Genomic DNA, 24,114 nt, shown 5'->3' on the forward strand with positions numbered 1-24,114 from the left:
AGTTGGTTTGTCTAAGAGTGTAGCGAGCCATAGGCGATTGTTTTCGATTGCCTGATGCAGGTTTTGCCCTTTAGATATGTTTTTGGGTTACCCCCATCTCGTATGAAGTGCATTGAAGTTCCCAAAAACGACTACTTGTCCCTCAGGTTTCCCATTTGGCTTACATATGTTATCAATCCTTCAAAATTGATGTTACGTCTCCTAGACGGGCTGTATATGTCAAGCACGATCATCTTAGATTTGTTCCTTTTGTACAGCCAGATAATAACAATTGGTGTTGTATATTGCAGTTAGGCATGCTTGTGAGACTCAGCGCGACACCCTTCCGAACTAAAGTTCCAATTTTGGGTTAATGAGGATTAGTGGGGGGGTTGTAACCTGTCATAATGTGTAATTTGGTTCCTATTTCCTGAAGACAGATAACATCAGGCTGGATTCGCATCAATTAGATGTATTGGGATAAGGCTGATATTTTGTTGTATAGCATACGACAATTTCACTGCCATGCATGCAGGGTTTCTCAACAGTGCCTATAAATGCTAGCCATGAGTGTTCTTTTCGCTATCCGACGTCTCAAACATTTTGGGGTTGGGGCTGTCGGGCTGTTGCTCGCCCGTTTCTTAAATCTCTGAGTGACAGAATGAATTGAATCGTCTACGTATCATTTAAGCTTGTGTATTTCGGTGAAGAACTGTTGCATTTGTTGTGCTAGGGAAGGTAACTGGATTTCATTCCTATCGCTTTTACCTCTTGCTTCTTCTTGCTGTGGTACCAGCTTAGCTTGAAATTGGTGTAGTTCGACATGGTTGTGGGATGGCTTTAGAGTAGCCAACTCTCGTTTAATGTCTGCCAAGCTGGCTTTTAATAGTTTGTTTTTCTCAATGATTTTTTCTATATTCTGGGTTTTCAGTTATAGGTGAGCGAGTGGGAAAAGTGGCTTGTGCCCAGCTTACCGGTAGTTCAGCTTGATGCTGGCCTGGAGCTGCCCTGGACTTTAGATGGGTTTGGTGAGGGGTCTTGGGTGCTGGTGGTAGTTTAGAATTCTTCTTGCTTTTGGTTGGTCTGAGGCCTGATCTGGATCTTGTTCTGGGCTGGGATCTCGACTTGGATATTGAGCGTGGCATATTGGCTTGTCAAGGCAGTCCAGGGAATTCGTGATCACTGATCTGCATCTCTTGCTCTTCAGATTCAAACCAGTGCGGTCGGCGGCTGCTTTGAATATCGTCAGTTTCTTGCGATGCCTGTTGAATCTTGGGTGACTGTTTCCTGTTCAAGTATTTGGGGCGATCTCGAGCTGGCTTTAGGCGCTTTTGACAGCTGCAATCTCCGGTCATGTGCTCTTCTCTACATGTCACTTAGCGCGGGGTGCGGTCATGTCCATCCATTGGCTCTAAAGTTTCACATAGTATTTTACAAACCTGAAGTTCAAGCTGCGGGCAGACATTGGTTCTATGGCCCACTTGCTGACAAATTTCGCGGACCTGTACTGTGTTCTTATAGGGGTAGCAGGCAAGTTTACCTCCTTGATAGTATATGTACTTGGGTACGAAAGCTCCGAAGAACGTGATGACCACTGTCTTTGAGTCATCCAGCATATAGCGTGAATGATTTCAACATTTTGAGTGCGGATGTGGAAGTTGGCCTTCAGGGTATCAGACGAGGTATGGGGGTGTAGGCCATGAATAACCCCTCGCACGGCTCTGTCTCCTGTAGCGACGCCCCGCCGCAGTGATCTAGTGGCTAAGGTACTCGGCTGCTAACCTACAGGTTGCGGGATCGAATCCCGGCTGCAGCGGCTGCATTTTTGATGGAGGCATGGTGGTTTTGGGACCTTAAACCCCACATATCATCATCATCCCTGTAGTGACGTATGCATTAACTGCATGGGGTCGGCTGTTTACCGTAATAGACGTGATTTTGCAGGCAAGTTCTGCCACTTCTAGGTCTGTAGTCGACACAATTGTTATATTGGAGCGGGGCTTTAAGTGTAGCATGAATTTCTAACCTTGGATTTTATTTTTGCATGCTGCGATGACTGTCCCGGCCAGTAGTGGGTTCGTGAGTGTTCGTATAAGCAATCCTTGGCGTGGTCTTATCACGACTTTAAAGTCGTCTCGTGGTACTGGTGGGAGCTTGCTATACTTGGGCTTACCGTAACCGTTGAAAAGTCCTTGTGCTTGTTTATCAGTGCTGGAGCCACTCCTCGACGCCTGTTGGCATTCTCTTGCCTGTCGTTTTCCATGGTGGACGGTGAGTACCGTTCTCCAGCCTTCGTCGTCATTCAGCGTTTGGTTGTGTCGATGCCGGAGCATAGTTGGTATTCGTACCAGCGCCGTGGCTATTGCCGTGGATTTGTCTGCATTCAAAATGAAGCTCCAAGAAGTCCACACCTCCATCTGTGGGATAGTCATGGCTCGGCGGATGGATGTCGGTGTTTGCCGTGCCAGGTGCAGTTGTTTGGGCCGCCATCAGCGTCTGCGTTGCCGATATTAAGGGAGTATCCGCCAGCATCTCCCACCTACTGGTAGGCTTGGCATGGCGGCTACGCAATGGAGGGCATTTTTTGTCATGGTGACTTGAAAATATGCTCCCAGGCCAGAATGTTGGTGTCGATGGACTCCGAAATGACTTCACAAGTGCAGTGGTATTAAAATTTTGGGATGTGTGGAGCGGAACACACCAAAACCATGAGAACTGCGAGGCATGAAGTGAGTGCTTCCACGCTACTTGATGCCACCTAGCGACCTCCTCGGCCACTTGAAATGTACCACGAAAGCACGGACAATTTAGAAGTGGTCTTTTTGGTGCACCAGCAAACGCCAGCTGTGGTCCAAAGAACGAGGCAGAGCTGAGAGTTGATGCAAAACAAAAATATATTCTCAAATACTACAGAACAAACAACACACAAACATGCACACTCAGAAATAATACAATACGATACAATAATATAATACGTCGTTAATCACAAGATTCTCAAAACAACGGGCTACACAACACAACCAGATACACTCAAAACAATGGACACAAACAACAACACATGCTACAATGCAATCTCATGCATTAACCAGCCAAGTCACTTATAGACTAAAATATTCATCAAACAAATTCAGTCTGAACTTCTTGGAACACAGCTTGAATGCTTCTCTTCAAGAAAACAGTCACTCAAAGTCCAGCACAAGTTGTCGATTCATTGCACTCGAGGTTTCTCTTCCAGGTACTCTTGCGTCATCAAATGCCCACATTTCAATTACAAAGCTTCTTCGCCGGTAACACGTCGGATACTCACACGCTGTGACTGCAGAACACGTCTTCACCAACTGGCGGTAAGCACACAGTTTCTCCTGTTTGTAACACAAGCCTTCACCTTCAGGTGGAAAACCTCTTCATCTCCTGCTTTGTTTTTGAAGACACAAGCCTTCGCCGGACGGCGGAAAAACTCTAATTTTCTGCTGTGGCTTCCTCTGCAGCTGGCTTATATTCACTAGCCCTGGGTTCTAGAAGTTTCTAGTTGTTTCGTCGGCGCCGCGTGCAGTCAAGGCTGTGGAAAGAGTGGGACTTCTCTTGTAATATCATGCAACGTTCTATCACCACGCTCCTTTCCTTCGAGATTTTTCAAGAGATCGCTCGGCGATAAATGCGAAGAGGTTGGTCGGCATAGTGGTGCTTTCGAGGAGGAGAGATGGCACGCTCGAGGAGTCCTTCGATGCTTGTTTTCTTCTGTTACTCTGGCTTCTATCATGTGCGAATGGCGTCGGAATTGTCGCCATCACTAGAATTCGGAGGCACGCACTTTCTTGGACTCTCATTTGTGACAGCTAATCAATAACCTGCCACGGTGGTCTAGTGGCAAAGGCACTTGGCTCCTGACTCGCAGGCTGTGGGAGGGAATCCCAGCTGCTGCGGCCGCATTTTCGATAGAGGCAAAAGTGCTAAAAGCCTGTGTACCTAAATTTAGGCGCACGTTAAAGAACCCCTGGTGGTATAAATTTCCAGAGCCCTTCACTACAGTGCTCTCATAATCATATTCTGAACTTTAGACACTACACACCAACAATTATTATAATATAATCAGTAATTACTCAGAAAAATTGTTGCATTGTTTATTTAAGGGGCACTAAAGAGTAACAATTACTTGGTTTAGATTGATAAACTGTACTCTGAGAACTCTAATGCTCTGTGTGTCACTGTTATAAGTTTATTATTAGTAGAGAAATTTAAGATTGAAGTTTTGTTTTTAAATTTTCTGCCGAAATGTCTGCACATGATGTCACTAATTTCAAAATGTATTTCTCCTGTTTTCGCGATGTTGGCTTGATAAAATTTTCTGAAACTTAGTATGCTAGGTCAATGTTGCCCACAGATGGCGAAGTACTTCCCTTTTACTGATTACAAGCTACATAGGACTTAGTAGATGCCTTCACTATCTTCGACACACTGTGTTTAGTATGGGAATCTCAAGGTGGCGTCTTCGGCCGCGTTTTCGTGCGTTTTCTGAGTTACCAAGCATTGTCTCACGATAAAAGTGGTGTTTTTGGGATTGTAGAATTGTACTTTACTAGTACGCAAAAAATTATTTTCTCTTTAGTGTCCCATTAAGAAGCGCTTGGCATGTGACAAACCGAAGCCAGGTTGCCCCGTTTTTTTTTTCTTCCTCGATCAACACGCAATTGTTAATACACGCAGTTTGCCCGCTTTGACCCTCGTAGGCAGGTAATCAGCTTATTTGCCACAGTTAGTGATATAAGAACATAAATGTTCAACTAGAAACAGTAAAGCCAGCAGACCTCTATTAGTATGGACAGGCAAAAAGTAGGAATTCACTTAATTAGTGCACTGGAATACTTCTGGAAGAGTTTGAATTAAATGCCAATAAAATACATTTTAAAACATTGCGGGCCAACCGAAATTCTGAAATTTGTCTGAATTCTTCATATTACTACATTTATGTGTGTGTGCACATGCACACAAACACGCCATTTTGAAATAAAATCCTGCGACCTTGATATGAAATGAGGGCTTTTCCCCTGTCCATTGGTGGTATATTCTTAAAATACTGATACATAACAGCTGCTAAACACGGCTGCATGAAAGAGGAGGACGAAGTGAGTTTTCGTTTGATGCTGATCTGGCACCATCTTGCTCGTCGAGTTCCGTGCGCTGTAAACAGATCATTAAACAAGTTACTCGTAACATTATTGTTGGAGGTGGACGGCCCCCGTACCTCGATGAAGACGCGCAGCGGTCGCACCATCAGCGACCTTTCGACTGCTTCGACTGCTGGTACTTCCTCTACGCCGCCCTCATCAGTCCAAGCCGTGACCTACATCACAATCCCGCACCTCCGGGATCCCGGCACTTTCTCCGGTAATGGTACGATCGATCTTGACACTTGGCTGAAGCGGTACGAGCGCGTCAGTGCTACTCACCGCTGGGACCCCACGCTCATGCTCGCCAACGTGCTTTTCTACCTGGACGGCACTCCCCGAACATGGTTTGAAAGCCACGAAGCCGACATAACGAGCTGGGATCTCTTCAAAGAACAGATACGTGACCTGTTTGGCGATTCATCTGGTTGTCAGCTCGCTGCGAAGAAGACTCTTGCCACACGGGCCCAGTCTTCTACCGAATCGTACGTCTCCTACATTCTTGACGTCTTGGCCTTTGTTCCAAAGCCGATCAGTGCATCTCGGAAGACGAAAAGGTTAACCACGTCTTGAAAGGCATTGCTGACGACGCTTTCAACCTGCTGGTTTTTAACAACGTCTCGAGCATCGACACAATCCTTAAAGAATGCCAACGTATCGAACAAGCTAAAGCCCGCCGCATAGCCCAAAACATCGTGCGCCTTCCGAACACAGCGGCCACTTCTTCGTGTGACGACGCCTTCCACCAGGCCCCTCGATGTGACAACCTTACACGCATCATTCGTCGAGAGGTCGAGGCAGCACAACCGGTAGCCAGGCCATTACCGACGCCTGCGCCTTCCCCGACCACGATCTCTTTAATACAAGCGGTCGTTTGTCAAGAGCTATCGAATGTTGGCCTACATCCTGTTCCTACCGTATACTCTGCTGAGCCTTCTTATCGTACCCCTTCTGCGCCTCACATACAACGCAATCCGTTCGAATGGCATACTCTTGATGACAGGCCCATTTGTTTTAACTGTCGACGCGTTGATCATATAGCTCGTCACTGCCGCAGCCGCTGGGCTCCACCGTCCCATTATGCACCTCAGTATCACGCCACTTCTGCTCGCCAGTCGTCCCCATCAGTTTCTCCATCAATGCCGACCACATTTCCCGCTCCTACAGCACCTCTGAGCGGACTTCGCTACGACCGGTCACCGTCCCCTGCTCGTCGTCAGTCCCGGTCGCCCCCACAACGCCGTGCTGCCTCCCCGACCTATTCGCAGCACCTCCGAGCGGAAAACTAGGCCGTGCAGCTTCTGGAGGTGGAGCTGCATTGACGACCTTCGTAAGGAATCCTCGATTAACGTTAACAACGAACCGGAACCTTTTGGACGTTACTGTCGACAATGTTCGTGTCAGTGCATTGATAGATACTGGTGCGCATGTGTCCATTATGAGTGCTTACCTTCGCCGCCGACTTAGAAAAGTTGTCACGCCCACCCTCAACCGAGCTGTACGAGTTGCCGATGGAGGAACTGTCGCGATTCTTGGCATGTGCTCTGCGCGAGTGTATATTGGGGAGAGAAGCACTGTCGTTCTTTTCGCCATTATCGAACATTGCCCTCATGAACTCATTCTCAGTATGGATTTTCTAGCCACGCACTCTGCCCTCATAGACTGTTCAGCTGGCTCTCTCCATCTCGATTTACCCCTCTTTTTCGACCCGCCTAGCCCACCGCAAACCAGCCTCTGCTGCATTTATTTCATGTGCCTCCCTCCTAACTCTGTCACACATGTCGACTTATCCTCCACGCCGCCAGTACCTGATGGTGATTACATGGTGGCCCCGATTCCTGCCGTGATGCTTACGCATGGGGTTGCTGTGCCGCATATAATTCTGACGATTAAGAGAAACCGCACCTTCCTTCCACTGGTCAACTTTTCACTCACCACCCAAGTTCTGCCACAGGGTATCTCCCTGGCCAAAATTACCGCTCTCCAAGATGACCATGTCGAGCCCTTCAGAGTTGACAATTGCTGCAGCTCAGTCAGTGGTTCCACTCCATCATGTTCTTGGTGCGCCGACATCAAGCGAATGGTGTCATCGGACCTCACGTCTGAGCAAGCTGCAGCGCTTTGCCACGTTCTTGAGGGCTATCGTAGCATTTTCGACTTTGCCATCAACTCTTTAGGCCAAGCGACCATTGTCACCCATCGCATAAATAATGGCCATGCAACTCCTATTCACGGACGCCCCTACCATGTGTCTGCGTCGGAGCGTGCAATATTACAACATGAAGTCGGCAAAATGCTTGCGAAAAACATTATCGAGCCTTCATGCAGCCCCTGTGCTTCTCCAGTCGTCCTTGTTAAAAAGAAAGATGGAACAAGGCTCTTTTGTGTCGATTACCGTCACCTTAACAAAATTACCAAAAAAGACTTTTATCCTTTACCTCGCATCGACGACGCCCCTGACTGCCTGTACGGTGCCACTTATTTTTCAACTATTGACCTTCGGTCAGGGTACTGGCAGATAGCCGTCGACGAGATGGACCGCGAGAAGACCGCATTCATCACTCCTGATAGTCTTTATCAGTTTAAGGTGATGCCCTTTGGTCTATGCAATGCAGCAGCCACATTTGAAAGAATGATGGACTCATTGCTCCAAGGGTTGAAATGGTCCACCTGCTTGTGTTACCTTGACGATGTTATTGTCTTTTCGCCCACATTCGACTCGCATCTTGATCGTTTGTCATCTATTCTGGACGTTTTTCGTCGAGCCGGACTCCAGCTTAACGCCTCCAAGTGCCGCTTCGCCCGTCGTCAAATTTTCGTGCTCGGTCACCTTGTCGATGCCCAAGGCGTGCGTCCAGACCCAGAGAAAATTTGTGCAGTCACGAACTTTCCCGTTCCGAGGACCACAAAGGATTTCCGCAGATTTGTGGGGTTGTGCTCATATTTCAGACGCTTTGTTAAGGACTTTGCGGCCATTGCACGCCCCCTCACAGACCTCTTGAAGAAAGACGCCTCGTTTACCTGGGGCCATGACCAAGCGTCATCGTTTACGCAACTTACGACACTGCTTACAATGCCACCAATCTTGGCTCACTTTGATCCATTAGCCCCAACCAAGGTTCACACGGATGCCAGTGGACACGGCATAGGAGCTGTGCTATTGCAGCAACAACGGGGACACGACCGTGTTATAGCCTACGCAAGTCGATTGCTATCTCCAGCCGAGCGCAACTATTCCATCACGGAGCGGGAGTGCCTTGTCCTTGTATGGGCAGTCGCCAAGTTTCGTCCATACCTGTACGGGCGCTCATTCCATGTTGTCACGGATCATCACGCGCTCTGCTGGCTAGCCTTCCTGAAGGACCCCACGGGACGTCTCGCTCGTTGGGCTCTACGCCTCCAAGAGTACAACTTCTCTGTAATGTACAAAACAGGGCGATTACATCAGGATGCGGATTGTTTATCCCGCTACCCTGTTGACGAAGCAACCGATACTGACGCTATCACGGACGTTTTTTCCGTGTCGCAGCTGTTGAACATTGGCGAAGAGCAACGCCGGGATGCTTCTTTACGAGCCATCATTGACAAACTGGAGTCAACGCCTCGCGACCCTCGCGACCCGTCCCTACGAATGTTTTTGATGAAAGACGGGATCCTATATCGTCATAACCTTGATTCCTTCGGATCAGACTTACTTCCTGTCATCCCAGCGCACCTGCGTTCCACTGTCCTACATCAAGTTCATGACACTCCCATGACGGGCCATTTGGGCGTTTCTCGCACATACGATCGGGTACGACGTCGGTTTTTTTGGCCTGGACTTGCCCGCTCTGTTCGACGCTATGTCGCCGCTTGTGAGCCCTGTCAGCGTCGCAAAACGCCGTCTGCCCTCCCAGCCGGCTACCTTCAACCGATCGACGTTCCCAACGAGCCTTTCTTTCGAGTTGGTCTCGGCCTGTTGGGCCCTTTTCCACTCTTCACAGCCGGAAATAAATAGATTTGTGTTGCCACGGACTACGCGACGCGGTACGCAATCACACGAGCACTACCGACCAGCTGCGCTACCGACGTTGCGGACTTTCTGCTGTACGACATAATATTAGTGCACGGCGCTCCCCGTCAACTTCTCACCGACCGTGGCCGCACGTTCTTATCAGCTGTCGTTCATGAAATCCTGAGGTCTTGCCATACCAAGCACAAATTTACTACTTCGTACCATCCCCAGTCAAATGGCCTCACGGAGCGCCTTAACAGGACCCTAACCGATATGCTTGCCAAATACGTTGCGCCAGACCACCATAATTGGGACATTCATTTGCCGTATGTGACGTTCGCCTACAATTCATCTCGTCACAACACTGCCGGCTATTCGCCCTTCTATCTACTATATGGCCGGGACCCAACTCTACCCTTAGACACTTTACTACCTGCGGCCACTGAATATGCTGGGGAAGCCATTGCTTGCGCCGACCACGCGCGCCAAGTCGCCCGCAACCGTCTACAGGCTTCACAGGCGCGCTAACACCAGCTCTACAATTCTCATCACAGGGACGTGCACTTTTCTCCGGGTTCTCTCGTTCTCCTCTGGTCACCTACTCAGCGTGTGGGACTGTCTGAAAAACTGTTGTCGCCCTACACTGGACCATTCCGTATCGTTCACCAAGTGACAGTCGTCACGTACGAGATTGTTCCAACCGATCCAACAAAGTCATCGTCAGCTCCGAGCGACACCGTTCACGTGGCTCGGCTAAAGCCCTATTACCCCCCTTCGACATCATCTGCAGAAATTTAGCACCGGGACGGTGCTTCTATCGCCGAAGGTTATGATACATAACAGCCGCTAAACACGGCTGCATGAAAGAGGAGGACGAAGTGAGTTTTCGTTTGATGCTGATCTGGTGCCATCTTGCTTGTCGAGTTCTGTGCGCTGGAAACAGATCATTAAACAAGTTACTCGTAACAATACAATCAATAAAAAGGAAAATAACCTTTTAAAAGGTGGCAGGTTAGTACCACATTAAATCTGTTTTCTTTAGCTCTAGATTCAGTAATGCTGTTTTTATTTTTACTCTAAATATTTCAGTCCTTTATGAGTGACCATTTGAAAAGTTTCTTGCACCCATTGTTGAAAAATATCTTTCATAGTTTTCAGAGAGAAATAGCACATATAGTTCAACTGTACTGTTGTGAAAATGTATAGAAAAATTATTTCATTTGGACCTTGTTGCATGCTGCTGATGGTGATAAAACTACTTTATTGCGAGATCCAGCTAGTTGCTGGTCCTGGCCAGACCGCTCACATGGAAGATGGAACACTATTTTTGTTATCTCACTGTAGAGAATTTGACATTCAGGCTTTTCGAGTCCTGCCTGCATCAGAATGATGTCACGTATTTTGAGGACTTAATTTAAGAAGCTGAATATGATGTGAGGTCATTCCAGCATTATGTCCAACATCTATTTTTAAGTTCTCTTTTCAAAGGTTCTAATTTCTTTTCTAGGTTGATCATAATCATGATAAGTACAGAACACACTGGGCAATGTATTGTTAAAAGTTCAGACTATGGAATCAAGCTATGTGATAAAAATTTTATTTAGAGTCAAGGCATGATGACTGAAATTGAGTGGGGCAGCCTATGGAGGAGGGGGGTACATGTCTGACCTTACTGTGTACAATTTTACAGTGTAGAGCTGTGCCAGAAGTCATTTTTTTTTCCTGATGCCATGGTCTTCAAATTATTGCTCATTTCATTGTGGCACCGGCATGCTTTTCAACATGCATAATGCATGCAACTTCCTGCAGCATAGACAGTCGCACTGGGTTATCTTGGCGTAAGGAGCTAATCAGTAGTCTCTGAAAATAATGTGGTGCAGATTGAGCAGCAGAGCTAAATATAATTTTGTGCTTTTGCAGGCACGCAGTTTGCAAAAAGATGTACCAAGGGATGTAGGACTAGTTTATCTTCCTGCGGTAAGTTGGAAAACTATAATTCACAGTATTCCTCTTCTTTTCTTGTGGTTGATTTGTGCTGCATCCAGAAGAAATAAATGATTCAGTGTATATCAAGAGTTGATTAACATGAGACATATTGTGACACCACAGGATAGAGATTGTAAAACTTTGATATAATCAGCATGTGGTTTAAATAAAAAGTGTGGTTAGTAACATTTACACCTGAAGGCGTATGTATTTTAGTAGCATACATTATGTTTACATAATAACTGTAGCCTTACCTGACATCTGTAGCTGAGCGTTCATAAATGAAAGTCATTGATACCATTGGTAATGCAGTTTTCAAATGGCCACTTTTAAGGCCTGAACAATGCTCTTCTAGGCCTGGTGAAATGGTGAAGGTGATTTAGCAAAAAGCTGGGAAAATGACATGCAATTCCTGTTTGCTGTGTTGACAAGCAAAGCAATATTGGCTGTCCTAGCACGAAAAACTACATAAAACTTGTAGTAGTGGAAGAGCTTATCCTAATAGCATCGTTAGACTTGCCTTCAGTAGAGTAGTAGATGTGCAGTTCCTCAACCTGAAATGGCCGAATTTAAGGTTTCGAAAAGGCTGTTTTAGGGCTGGTGAAGTGGCGTACATAATTCAGCAGAAAGCTGAGAAAATGCCATGCAGGTCCTTTTTGCTGTGATGACAAGTGAAACAATATTGACTGTCCTGGCATCAAACATCTCGTAAATTATGTAGTGTTGAAATATAGCTGAAAACTTAGCCTAATGTCATTGCTAGACTTGCCTTGAGTAGATAGAACAATTAACCACATGTATTGTATAATTGCGATAGCAATTATGTGGACACTCTCGGCTGGATTTTGGTGTCGGCGTCGATGTCATGCATCGTATATGTATACGTATCTATATACATATATATATATGTATGAAAACGCAAGAAAGAAAAAAAATCTAAAAAAGAACACTCCGGCGCGCGGAATCGAACGTGGGACCCCTTGTCGTGAAAGTGAGGCGTTAACCACAGAGCCACCCCGGAGCACATCCTGCATTGTTCAAACGGCAAGCTACTTATATCTACCAATTACCGCTGCTCACGAGCATCTCGGGGGAATTGTGTTTTCAGCATTATTAGCAAGATGGCACAATGAGCGCGAATGGCCACATCGCGCGGCAGCGCCCGCTCTAATCTCCTACGCGTACTTTGCTCGGCTTAGAGAAGAGGAGCGACGCTCCCTCACGCGCCCTTATCTAGCGGAGGCAAGGAGGGGAAGGTCGTACGCATTGGCTGGCCTCGGGGTTTACCTGGAACGATTCTGCTGTAGCTGTCGGGTGCACAAAGGTCACTGCAATCATTGCAGTCTCCGTTTGCCAAAAGCGCGTGCTTTTCAGACACAGCAAAGTAAGAAATGAGACGCTTATTCATGTGCATCCGTACCTGTGAGTACGTTTTGTGCGTCATTTGTGCATGAGGAACGCGGGGCTGTCTGTCCACCTACTCCTTTAGTTGCGTGATAGATCAGAGCTTTCACTTCCCAAATACTGCAAGTGCGTTTAAAAGTTAATTGCAACTTGACGCTGTGTGGTTTAACGTGTGCTGGAAACTGCCTCCAAGTTGAGACTTTGCCAATGTATTCTTTTGCACTGCTTACTTTTTTGGCACAGCCGCCTCCTTCCTCTAGTTATTGTGTAGTACATCTGTCAAAGCTTCTCACTCATAAATATCGTCAATATTCCCTCCGCAGCATTACTGTGGTGAACAGGTATGTCGTAGCTCCATGTACTCATAAAGGGAACTCATTCGTGATACCAGAACCAATAAATATGGCAGGAAGCCTCTGTTCATTGGTGTTTAGATCTTTTTAAAATATATTGTGTAAATACAACACTTGTTTTAGTGGCTATTTGATCATTGTTGCCCTAGACCCAACATATTCTTTTGTTTTGCTTTGCAGGTAGCTTCCAGTGCATATTTGGAAAAGCTACGTCGCAGCGATTTTAATGTGTATGACAGACGACTACATGTGCGTAATGGCCTTCTGCCGTTATCCTTATGGTGGCATAAAGTAAAGAGAACATTTTAGACTGCTAGGTTAGTAGTATGTTTTCATTTGTCATTTACTCATTGGACATGAATAATAAATACAGTCAACTCTTGTGAATTCAAACTCGAAGGGACCTCTGAATTTTGTTTGAATTATCAAAAAGTTTGAATTATTAGAAGTTCTCAGATGGGTTACTTTGGGTGAGGCGGCACAACACATTATGATTAGACATTGGTTTTATCACATTAAAAAAATTTTCATCTCTTTTTAAGCCCTAACTATACGTACACAATGACAAGAAAGCAGAGGTGTAAAGTCCAGAGATTTATTGGTCATTTACTGTTTATCGGACCTTTTAAAGAAATCGTAGATTGTGAACTGATTTATTGCTATAGGTTTGTGCGTTCAGCACAAAGCTCTCTATACCAGTTGAGAAGCATCACGGTTTACCATGCGTGTGCTTTTTCTCGAACATTTGTTTACTTGCAAAGCCTTTTCTCTTGAAGGCCTCAGGTGCTTATTTTTGATTTTTAGACTTTTAGGATTATATAAGCACACAAAATTTTAAATGGTAGTGGGAAAGCAGCAGATATTTTCTGATATGTACCTGCAAAAAGTATGCGTTAACTGATCGATGGAGTTTGAATTAAGAGGCTTTTAAATACATTGAAAGAACAAAGGGCCAACCAAAAAATTAAGTTTTCTTTGAAATAACCAAAAGTATAAATTATCGGAGCTTGAATTATCGCAAGTCTACTGTAAACACTTCACTACAACCGCTTGTATTTACTTGAGTGTTGCCTGCTGGATCGAATCAGGCTTGAGTGTATGACCAAGGTCATCTCACTTTCCATTTTATTTGTTTTTACAATATTTTACTCTTGTGAATCTATGGAGCCTAATTATGCACTCCTGAATATATCGAACTACAGCACATATCTTTATATGAGTAGCTCTGTAAACATGTGAGTTACCGTGAGAGCTGCCTGTGGGGGCTGTGTTCTTATCGAAGTATTGATGTGTCATTTTTGGTGCTTGGTAATTTGTTTATAGTGTTATGCCCCACACAGGTTCTGAAAGTGATTCCACCTTGACACATATTTTAACAGTGGAGCTGTTAAGAGTAGCTGTTAGATTGTGGGCTGCAAAACAGAAAATTATCATCCCCATGAACCAGCATGTGCTGTGTTCATTGTCGTCGTCTTCTGCTTTACTCTCAAAACATGTGCGTTCATTTCTCAGGTGCGGAATGCAATAACTGTTATGGGTGAGACAACTAGTCCAGGGGAGACAGAGAGAGAGAAATAATGATAAAGACAAAAATTATAGAGGAAAATATCTCTTCACGAGGCGAGATTTGAACCTATGTACTTACAATCTGAGGGCAAGCTGTTCAACCACTTGGCTGTCCAGGCATGCTCGCAGAGCATAGCAGACTGTTCATTGTGGAATAAGTAACAGTGCAACAATGTTAGAATACAGATAAAAAAAGCTTCATCCTATTTTCTTCTTTTGGTCTCTATTCTGACCTTGTCGTGCTTGAACTTATTCCAACATGAGCATAGCATAGCATAGCCTTGTATAGTATAGTACAGCAAAGAGTTGAGAAAGGAAGTGAGGGTGCTGAGGATAGATATGAGGATGAGGAAGAGGATGGGAAAGGTAAAACATTTATTAGAAATAAAGATAAATATACTGTGAAGAAGAAGATGTGCCTCCAGCAAGCAGCATCGCCAACGCCCGGCTCTCTCGGCTCGTGCTTCGGTTCGTTGCTGTGCCGATCGCTGGACGGTTCTTCACGCTGTCCCGTCGCTGCCTTTAACGGCTAATAAACCTCTTCACATTTGGTGGAAGGTGCTGTTAATCCCCGTTGCTACACCCTGGAGTTGTGAAGCCGCACGCTACCACCTGTCATGACTGCCAACGCCACTACATCGACGCCTTCGCTCCAGTTCAACTGCCCTGGCCATCCTACGCTACGGGAGCCGAAGGTCTTCAGCGGTGCGGATGGGACCGACGTCGAAGACTGGCTCGAGCACTACGAACTGGTGAGCGCCAACAATAAGTGGGATGAAGCCGACAAGCTGGGCCACGTGATATTTTATCTCACTGGCGTCGCCGAATTGTGGTTTAATAACCACAAACACAACATCCCCACATGGAGCGTCTTCAAGACGTCATGTGCCGAAGTGTTCGGTCGGCCGGCTGTCCGCAAGCAGAGGGCAGAACAGTGCTTGCGCGTCCGCTCTCAGCAGACTGGCGAGACCTTTACCAGCTATATTGAGGACGTCGTCGACCTTTGTCGACGTGTGAATGACACCATGCCCGAATCTGACAAGGTCAAAAACATCCTGAAGGGCATCGACGACGGCGCATTTCAAATGCTCTTGGCAAGAAATCCGAGCACAGTTTCCGAAGTCGTCAGCTTGTGTCAGAGCTACGACGAGTTAAAGAAGCAACGCACTCTGACTCGGCAGCCTCAGCATGGTGGTGAGTCACTGTCCAGTTTCGACACCCTGCCGGACAATTCACCGCTGCTGCAGCAAGTTCGAGCCTTCGTCCGTGAGGAAGTCGCCCGCCAACTTTCTTTAGTGCCCTTCACTCACGAGACCACCACCCGTCTACCTGCCCCGCTTCGCACTGCTATTTCGGAAGAGGTTGCCCAAGCTGTTTCTGTTGCGCACCACAAGCCGCCTCTATCCAGCCTTGCCCACTGCCAGCGTGCCGCGCAGCCGGTAGGCCCTCCTGTCGCCTATCCGCCAGCCGTGCAGCCTGTGGCCGCGCCCTTAACGTATGCAGCGCAGCCTGTGGCTCCTCCTGTCGCCTGCTCGCAAGTGATGCAGCCTGTAGCAGCGCCGTTCACATATGCAGACGCTGTGCGTAGGCTTCCACAACCACCCTACACCACGCGCTCACAGCCCGTGCACCCGGCTGCTTACACTGCACCTTGGGCGGCAGCACCAGTCGCCAATCCCTGGAGGACGCCCGATAACCGACCGATTTGCTACGCCTGCTTCACTCCCGGACACGTTGCTCGATACTGCCGCCGTCGACCTCAGGCGTTCGGCGACTATGTCCGATCGTCGCAAACCGGCAGCCAACCCTTCGCGCAATACGGGCCGGTCTCGTCACCTCGCTATGCCCCTCCTAACGACCCCGACTTCGTGACGCCGCGCGCACCCTCTCCTCGTCGGCGATCGCCCTCCCCCATGCGTCGCCGGCCCAGACCTGACCAGGAAAACTAAGCACCGCAGTTCAAGAGGCAAGAACTGCGCCATTTTCGAACTGTCTAAGCCCTCGCCCCTCTCCTGCTAACGTGGTCGCAGTAACTGTTGAAGGTTATTCTACTTTCGCCCTTGTAGACACCGGCGCCGCTGTTTCTGTTATTGCCGCTAATGTCTGCCGTGTATTACGTAAAGTCACGACGCCGCTTTCTGGACTGTCACTCCACACCGCAAGTGCACAGCAAGTAACGCCTCTCGCAGCCTGCACTGCAAGAGTGTCCATCGAAGGCATTGTTTACACTGTGGAGTTTATTGTCCTTGCTGTCTGTTCGCATGATGTCATCCTCGGGTGGGACTTCCTATCCCGCCATAATGCCGTCATCGACTGCGCATGCGCTGAAGTTGAGTTTTCACCCTTTTGTGATGTCCCATTACTTGACGCTCTTCATCAGCCGCCGAAGTTGTTTGTGCATGAAGACACCGATATTCCGCCTGAAAACTTCGCACTTGTTCCAATTTCATGCAACGCCTACACTGACGCTACAGTCTTTTTTATGCCTTCCGATATCTTCACGAGTCGTCGAGCTCTGCCGCTGCCTTTCGCAACGATTGACCTTGCCGCCGGAAGAAGCAATATGTTCATACTCAACCCGCTTTCCACAACTGTCACTTTGCTTGCGGGAGAATGTCTCGGCCGCGTGCAGGATCTCGACCCTTCGTCTTTGGTTGATGTCCCGGATGAATACTGCGACCACCCGAAATCACTGTCGGCCCTCGAGGAGTCGTCTAAGGATACGTTTTCCAGCGCCATCGCCGACACCCTTACTCCCACCGAACATGCCGACCTGCTTAATCTTCTGCATGAGTTCCGGAATTCCTTCGATGTGTCCCAACCTCAACTAGGCCGCACGTCGCAAGTCAAGCATCATGTTGACACCGGCCTACACCAGCCACTGCGTCAAAGACCATACCGTGTCTCCACTGAAGAGCGCCGCGTCATCAACGATCAAGTCGAAGATATGCTTCGTAGAGACGTTATTCGACCATCTCACAGTCCCTGGGCGTCTCCTGTCGTCTTGGTGCGTAAGAAAGACGGATCTATCCGATTTTGCGTAGACTATCGTCGTTTGAATAAGATAACCCGCAAGAACGTATATCCTTTGCCGCGCATTGATGACGCCATCGACACCCTTCACGGAGCGGAATTCTTCTCGTCGCTGGATTTGCGGCCTGGCTACTGGCAAGTTCCAATGGCTGAAGCCGATCGCCAAAAAACTGCATTTATTACACCTGACGGACTATACGAGTTTAACGTCATGCCCTTTGGGCTTTGTAACGCGCCCGCCACGTTTGAACGACTTATGGATAATACGCTACGTGGCCTTAAGTGGAATATGTGCCTCTGCTACCTCGACGATGTCGTGGTTTTCTCGCACGACTTTCCTACGCACCTCCTTCGCCTCAGGCAGGTTTTGACTTGTCTGACCAACGCTGGCCTGCAGCTTAACCTGAAAAATTGCCGCTTTGCTGCACGCGAACTCGTCATCCTAGGCCACATCGTGTCGAAGCACGGCGTATTACCTGACCCAGCAAAACTTCGAGCAGTCGCAGAATTTCCCAAGCCGACGACCATGAAGGAACTTCGCAGTTTTGTAGGCCTATGCTCATATTTCCGGCGCTTTGTTCGCAATTTCGCATCCATCATGTCACCATTAACCCAGCTTCTTCGCGGTGACGTGAACCTCTCCTCCAGGTCCCCTGCATGTGACGTTGCCTTCACTACTCTGCGCCGTCTGCTCACCTCGCCACCTATTCTTCGCCACTTCGACCCGACGGCTCCTACCGAAGTGCACACTGACGCCAGCGGCGTCGGGCTAGGTGCTGTCCTCGCGCAACAAACGGCTATTCAGAATACGTTGTAGCCTACGCTAGCCGCACTCTGACGAAAGCCGAAACTAATTACAGCGTGACAGAAAAAGAGTGTTTGGCTCTGGTATGGGCGCTTGGAAAGTTCCGGCCGTACTTATACGGCCGCCCGTTCGATCTAGTAACTGATCACCACGCGCTTTGCTGGCTCTCCACGCTGAAAGACCCTTCTGGCCGCCTTGCGCGATGGGCACTCCGCATCCAGGAGTACGACATTCGCGTCGTATACCGCTGTGGACGCAAACACTCTGACGCTGACGCCCTGTCCCGCTCACCTTTGCCACCAGATCCGACGTGCGGAAACACGTGCCTCCAGTACTTGTCATCGTTAAATCTTGACTCAATTGCCACCGAACAACGTCGTGACCCGTGGATCGCATCTCTTCTCGAATATCTATCCGGTACGCCCAACCTTCCGGTATCTCGATCCCTCCGACGTCAAGCTTTCCATTTTGCCATCCGCGATCAACTTCTCCATCGACGCAACTACTCTCCTGATGGCCGCCGGTGGCTACTGGTCATTCCACGCACTTTGTGATCACAGGTATGCGCTTCTCTTCACGACGATCCACAATGTGGCCACACCGGGGTGTTCAAAACATATGAACGCCTTCGCCATCGCTATTACTGGCGCGGCATGTACAATTTCGTACGCAAATTTGTGCAGTGCTGTCCTGACTGCCAGCGACGCAAATCAACACCGCTACGTGCTACTGGCGAATTGCAGCCACTTCCGTGCCCTGCCAAGCCTTTTGATCGCGTTGGCGTTGACCTCTACGGCCCCCTTCCATTGACATCAGATGGCAATCGGTGGATTATAGTGGCGGTCGACCATCTAACACGCTACGCCGAAACAGCCGCTTTACCGAGCGCTACCGCTCAGGATGTCGCCTCTTTCATTTTACGTCAATTTATCCTTCGACATGGCACACCTCGAGAGCTCCTTAGTGACAGAGGCCGCGCTTTTCTCTCCGAGGTCGTCGAAGCTCTGCTTTCGGAATGCCACGTCATTCATCGGAAAACGACAGCATACCACCCGCAGACTAATGGGCTAACGGAACGGTTTAACCGCACGCTGGGTGATATGCTCTCGATGTACGTGGCATCTAATCATAGCAACTGGGACCGTGTTCTCCCATACATGACATTTGCATACAATACTGCAATACAAACAACCACGGGATTTTCACCTTTCTTTCTTCTTTATGGACGTGACCCTTCCCATACAATTGATACTCTACTTCCCTACCATCCTGATGCTTCAGAATGTCCACCTATTTCCGATGCTGCTCGACAAGCCGAAGAGTGCCGCCAGCTCGCCCGTGCGTTCACCTCGGACGAGCAGCAACGCCAGAAAGTAAACCGTTGCACCTCTCTTCCGGATCCCAGCTATGCCCCAGGGTCTCTCGTGTGGCTTGCCATCCCATACCAAACTCCGGGACTCTCATCAAAACTTGTCCCCCGGTACGAGGGGCCTTACACCGTTTTAGAGAAAACCTCTCCGGTTAATTACCTAATTGAGCCAGTTTCCCGATCGGATGACATGCGCCGGCGTGCACGTGACATCGTCCATGTTTCCCGCCTAAAACCGTATCATGAGCCTCTCCCTGAAACTTCTTAGGTCGCCAGGATGGCTCTTTTTTCAGCGGGGGCGATTGTGAAGAAGAAGATGTGCCTCCAGCAAGCAGCATCGCCAACGCCCGGCTCTCTCGGCTCGTGCTTCGGTTCGTTGCTGTGCCGATCGCTGGACGGTTCTTCACGCTGGACCGTCGCTGCCTTTAACGGCTAATAAACCTCTTCACAATACAAATAAAACCTAAGGCAGGAAAGTAAGAGTACCTTGTTGACCTACTTGAAGCTGCCTAAAACCGCGTAGTCCAATTTATTACATCCCAGTACGACCATTGGCTAAGTGTCACAAATATCAACTCATCCTTAGACATTAAATCGTTAGCGCTTTGCAGAAAAATCAAATGCTTATGCCTCTTTCATAAGCTCTATCACAGCTTTTCACACTTACGACACATGTTTCTTCTCCCGCCAAACCGCGCAACGCGTCGCCTGTCAAACTCTTTCAGTCTTCAAAGAATTCATGGCTCTACCAATTTGTTCAACTCCTTCTTGCCATTAGCCATTGAAGAATAGAATAGTTCACCTGACCTTGTTGTGATTTACGTGACCCCATCAAATTTCGAAACGTACTAATAAATTTATTGAGTGCTGCTGTGCAGCGGATTGAGATTTTAGTGTATTTTTTCTTTTTTTGAGTGCATTATCTTTTACGTGTATTTGATTGTTTTTTTTGTAAATTCTATTTTTTTACTTTAATAATAACTGTTTGAATGTTCCTTTTCTCTTTTGTATACTCTCCCCTTATGTAATACCCCAACAGGGGCCTTTAAGGGTTGATAAATGATGATGATAAAGGAGAGAAATAGAGTGAGAAAAAATGGAAAAAAGAAGACAAAACGGGAAATTCAAAGAAACAATGGGAAGAAATGGAGAGACAGAGGAAAGAAATAGCAATAAACAGAAGCAAAGTAGGTCATGCAAAAAGAAACAGAAAAGAGGGAAAAAGAAAACAAATTTATAAGGCTAGTAATATAGCAACAACCGGGACGGCTTAAATTCCCACCTGTGTTGCGAGATAGGCACCTACATTCCTTTCCAATTCCATTCCAGGGAATTCAAACTTGCCACGATTTCATTCCTTTCAATTACCCGGAATGAAAAAAAAACTTAACCCATTCCATATCCGGGAATGGCCGGGCAGTTCAATTCCATTTTTTTAATTCCTCAATGTAGCAAAGGCAATCTTGATAGTTTTATCGGGTTAAAAATAAATGCCCCATAAAGCTTATGTCATCAGGTGCATTATGAACTGCAAAAGTATGCAAAATGCATTACCAAGGTCAAGACGTAGTTGCTTGGTGACATATCTCGTGCAGTAAAACCACCCTCCCGCTATCGATGCATGGTTAGCATGTTTTAACGAGTGGTAATGTTTTAATATTATTTAAGCTTAAATATGTTAATGCCAAAATGACAACATGGCATATTTTTATGTTGACAAAAGTAGTGCTCAAGAAGACTAAGCAGTTTTGCCACGTGTCTGGAGCGCTTGTGAATATGGAGAAAACTAAGGTTCGCTTAATGGGTAAGAAAATCCTCTAGATCTGCTTGTATTACTTGAAACAGTGTGCCTGAGCGGTGCATCGAATGCATAGCACTAGGCTGCACTGCGCATCAGCACTCACGCTTGTCAAGTGCACCTGGAAAGCATGGATGGGGAAAGAACTTTTTGTGTTCGCCTGTGTGCAGGTATGCAATGTCTTCTTTGTCGCAAATGATTATTTGCGTGTGTCAGGTACTAAATGCTCGTGACATAAAGATCAGGCTGTGCATAGATTATTCGCGCCACTTTCATGTGGGGGTATTTTACTGGGAACCATTGTGCACATATAATTAATTTCTCTCTTCAGTTGTACACTAACTTATGCGTAAGTTTCTCTTTTAAGAATTGATAGATCGTTCACAATTTTACAGGATGCCTACTCTTGGCTCTGGCTAACTAAAGGTAGACCGATATTGTAAAGGGGTGGCTGTGGACGGGTAGGGTGGAGTATTAGGTAAAACAGTGCGCAAGCCGGCATACGAAAGCTTGCAGTGAACACAAGCATCGCGCCAGCGCCAATACGCATAACAACTTAGAGAAGCACTTTTTCGAATGTGCGTCCGAGTCACCGACAGCGACAGAAGTAAAAACAAAGAAGTGAAGGGTGAGCAGGCACCCGCACGACGGATACCAACGGCATAGGGCCGCGGTTACACAAAGAATACAGACATAAATTTACCGGGCTTGCAACAAGCCAAGCCATTTTTAAAATACTGCTTCATTGTTAAATTTGAGACTCTGACTCACAAATCCTTGAAGTTTGAAAAACAGCGTGCAAACGTGCAAATTTTCAGAAAAAGAAGTCCATAATTTCATTCCATTCCTCCAAGCATTGTCCCCATTTCATTCCGGGGTCGCGAAAATATAGAATGATTGCGGAGTTATTCTGATCAATTCCAGAGTGGGAACTTTGCAACACCGGTGTCCACAATATAGTGCCTTCAATATATTTTAAGCACTATATCTACTGGTACTCTACTACTGGGAAAAATGGCGGCGTTGCTATGGTTACGTGCTGTGCAGTGTAGTTGGTCTAGCAGGGAGCGGCGGCGGAATGGTGGGAACATGTGCGCCTCCGCAGGTCTCGTACTGACACGTGGCGGGGAATGTCCGTGCTTTTTGCCATGTTGTTGGCTACGCAGTGCTCTTCCAGTGGTTATTGTACTAGTAGCAACATGTACGAAACCTGTTAGCCACGGGGCCTCAACAGTGCATAGAATGAGCGCATATATTCATGTGCCAGACAGCGGATGAAGTAGTTGAAGTGCTCAGCGAAATTGCGTTCATGCACCATGACAAAACGGATCTACGATGAATTCCTTGCAGGTCAGTGAAGGTTGTGCAGTGTTCCTGCTTGTGACAACGGACGAAACATATGTGCTGAGGACGTCATGTGCACATCACGTATGCCCAGACAACAGAAACTCATCTTCAAGGTGTTTTTAAAATGTTCTCGTGAGAAGATGAGAACGTCCTGAGAACATGCTCAGCTAGTTCAGATGAAGTCCAAGAAAGGTCCTGTTGTCTGGCCTCAGCCTATCTTCTGAACAGCAACAAATGGTTCACCAGGGCAATTCTGGCACTTTTTCAGGATTTATAGGCTACTAAAACGTACTCAGTTGGTCTACCAGGACATTTTGTGTACCAACTTTGCTACCCACAAAGGACATTTCTGGCACATTTTACGTACCGACTACGCTGCCCACCAAGATTGGTTGTATGCTGAATTACTGTATTTTATTAGATATTACTTTTATGTGAGGCCAACATTAGGTATATGGTTGTGCATTTACGGTATATAAATGTGTCAATATAAATGCAGACAATGCACATGCAGGGCACGTGGCTTTGTCACCCGCTGAAGCAAGCACAAGAACAACCAGTTGTTTTAAATGCTTTATTCTGATGGCCCCAACAAAGGCCAACAATAAAATCCTTCAAACGATAAGGTGGGCAACGCGCTCAGTAGTCTTCATTGACCAGAATAATCAGTGTGTGCTTCCAATGATCCCAAAAGAGAGTCAAATTGCATTTATTAGGATAGTCGGTAAAGATACTATGCACATTTCACAAGCACAACATGGACCCCACTCTCATGATCAGTGCGGAGAGTGTCTGAGAAAGTCGGAGAACCAACTTTTCCTGCTTTAACCACCCTGATTTGTCGTCGTAAGACGCAATGCTTCAACTTACATGATCATAATCTGCATATTACTGCTTGAGCCAGCGAAAAGGCTTGTGGCGGCAGATTTACGTCATCACTGGGTCAGTCACCGCTGATCGAATCAGAATGGGCCTTTTCCTAGTCAGCACCCCAAATGAAGCTTTCTGAAATCAAAAGTGGTGTTTCTTGGACTCCAAAATTGTCCGCTGCATGCCGGTAGGCGATCTCGAAATCCTGCGTTTGCGCCCCTCATTGGGAGCAAACATTTGCATGTTTGTCATGCTAGGTGTCACTTGGCCCACCTTTTTGGCCATAGACTTTCCTTAATATACACTAGCGGGAACTCTGGTGCTGGTGTCTATGGGGGCTGCAACACATGGCGCTTCAGCAAGCATGGAAATGATGGGCAGTACACTTATTTGTTTATTCTTCGTACTTCTGGCTCCATGTGTGCTCGTTCGGCTTGGAGCTGTT

The 24,114-nt window shown here is 47.2% G+C and overlaps 1 protein-coding gene across 5 annotated transcripts in view; it reads left to right on the forward strand.

The window, feature by feature from the left end:
* The window catches only part of sicily (NADH dehydrogenase (ubiquinone) complex I, assembly factor 6 homolog sicily), a 45,680-nt gene extending 22,256 nt beyond the window's left edge, over positions 1–23,424 (forward strand). For 3 of the 5 annotated variants that reach the window (XM_075878051.1, XM_075878054.1, XM_037428424.2), the window contains 3 exons: positions 11,059–11,115; positions 13,062–13,198; positions 22,803–23,424. In XM_075878051.1, the coding sequence (XP_075734166.1) occupies positions 11,059–11,115; positions 13,062–13,190 (186 nt within the window). In that variant the 3' untranslated portion in view covers positions 13,191–13,198; positions 22,803–23,424. Of the gene's footprint in view, positions 1–3,214; positions 3,324–11,058; positions 11,116–13,061; positions 13,205–22,802 lie in introns of those variants that run through there. The other 2 variants (XR_012887062.1, XM_075878053.1) reach the window with 2 other exon arrangements.
* Positions 23,425–24,114: the final 690 nt, after the last annotated feature.

The sequence above is a fragment of the Rhipicephalus microplus genome, chromosome X (genome assembly GCF_043290135.1).
Source record: "Rhipicephalus microplus isolate Deutch F79 chromosome X, USDA_Rmic, whole genome shotgun sequence".
In the NCBI taxonomy this organism is placed as follows: domain Eukaryota; kingdom Metazoa; phylum Arthropoda; class Arachnida; order Ixodida; family Ixodidae; genus Rhipicephalus; species Rhipicephalus microplus.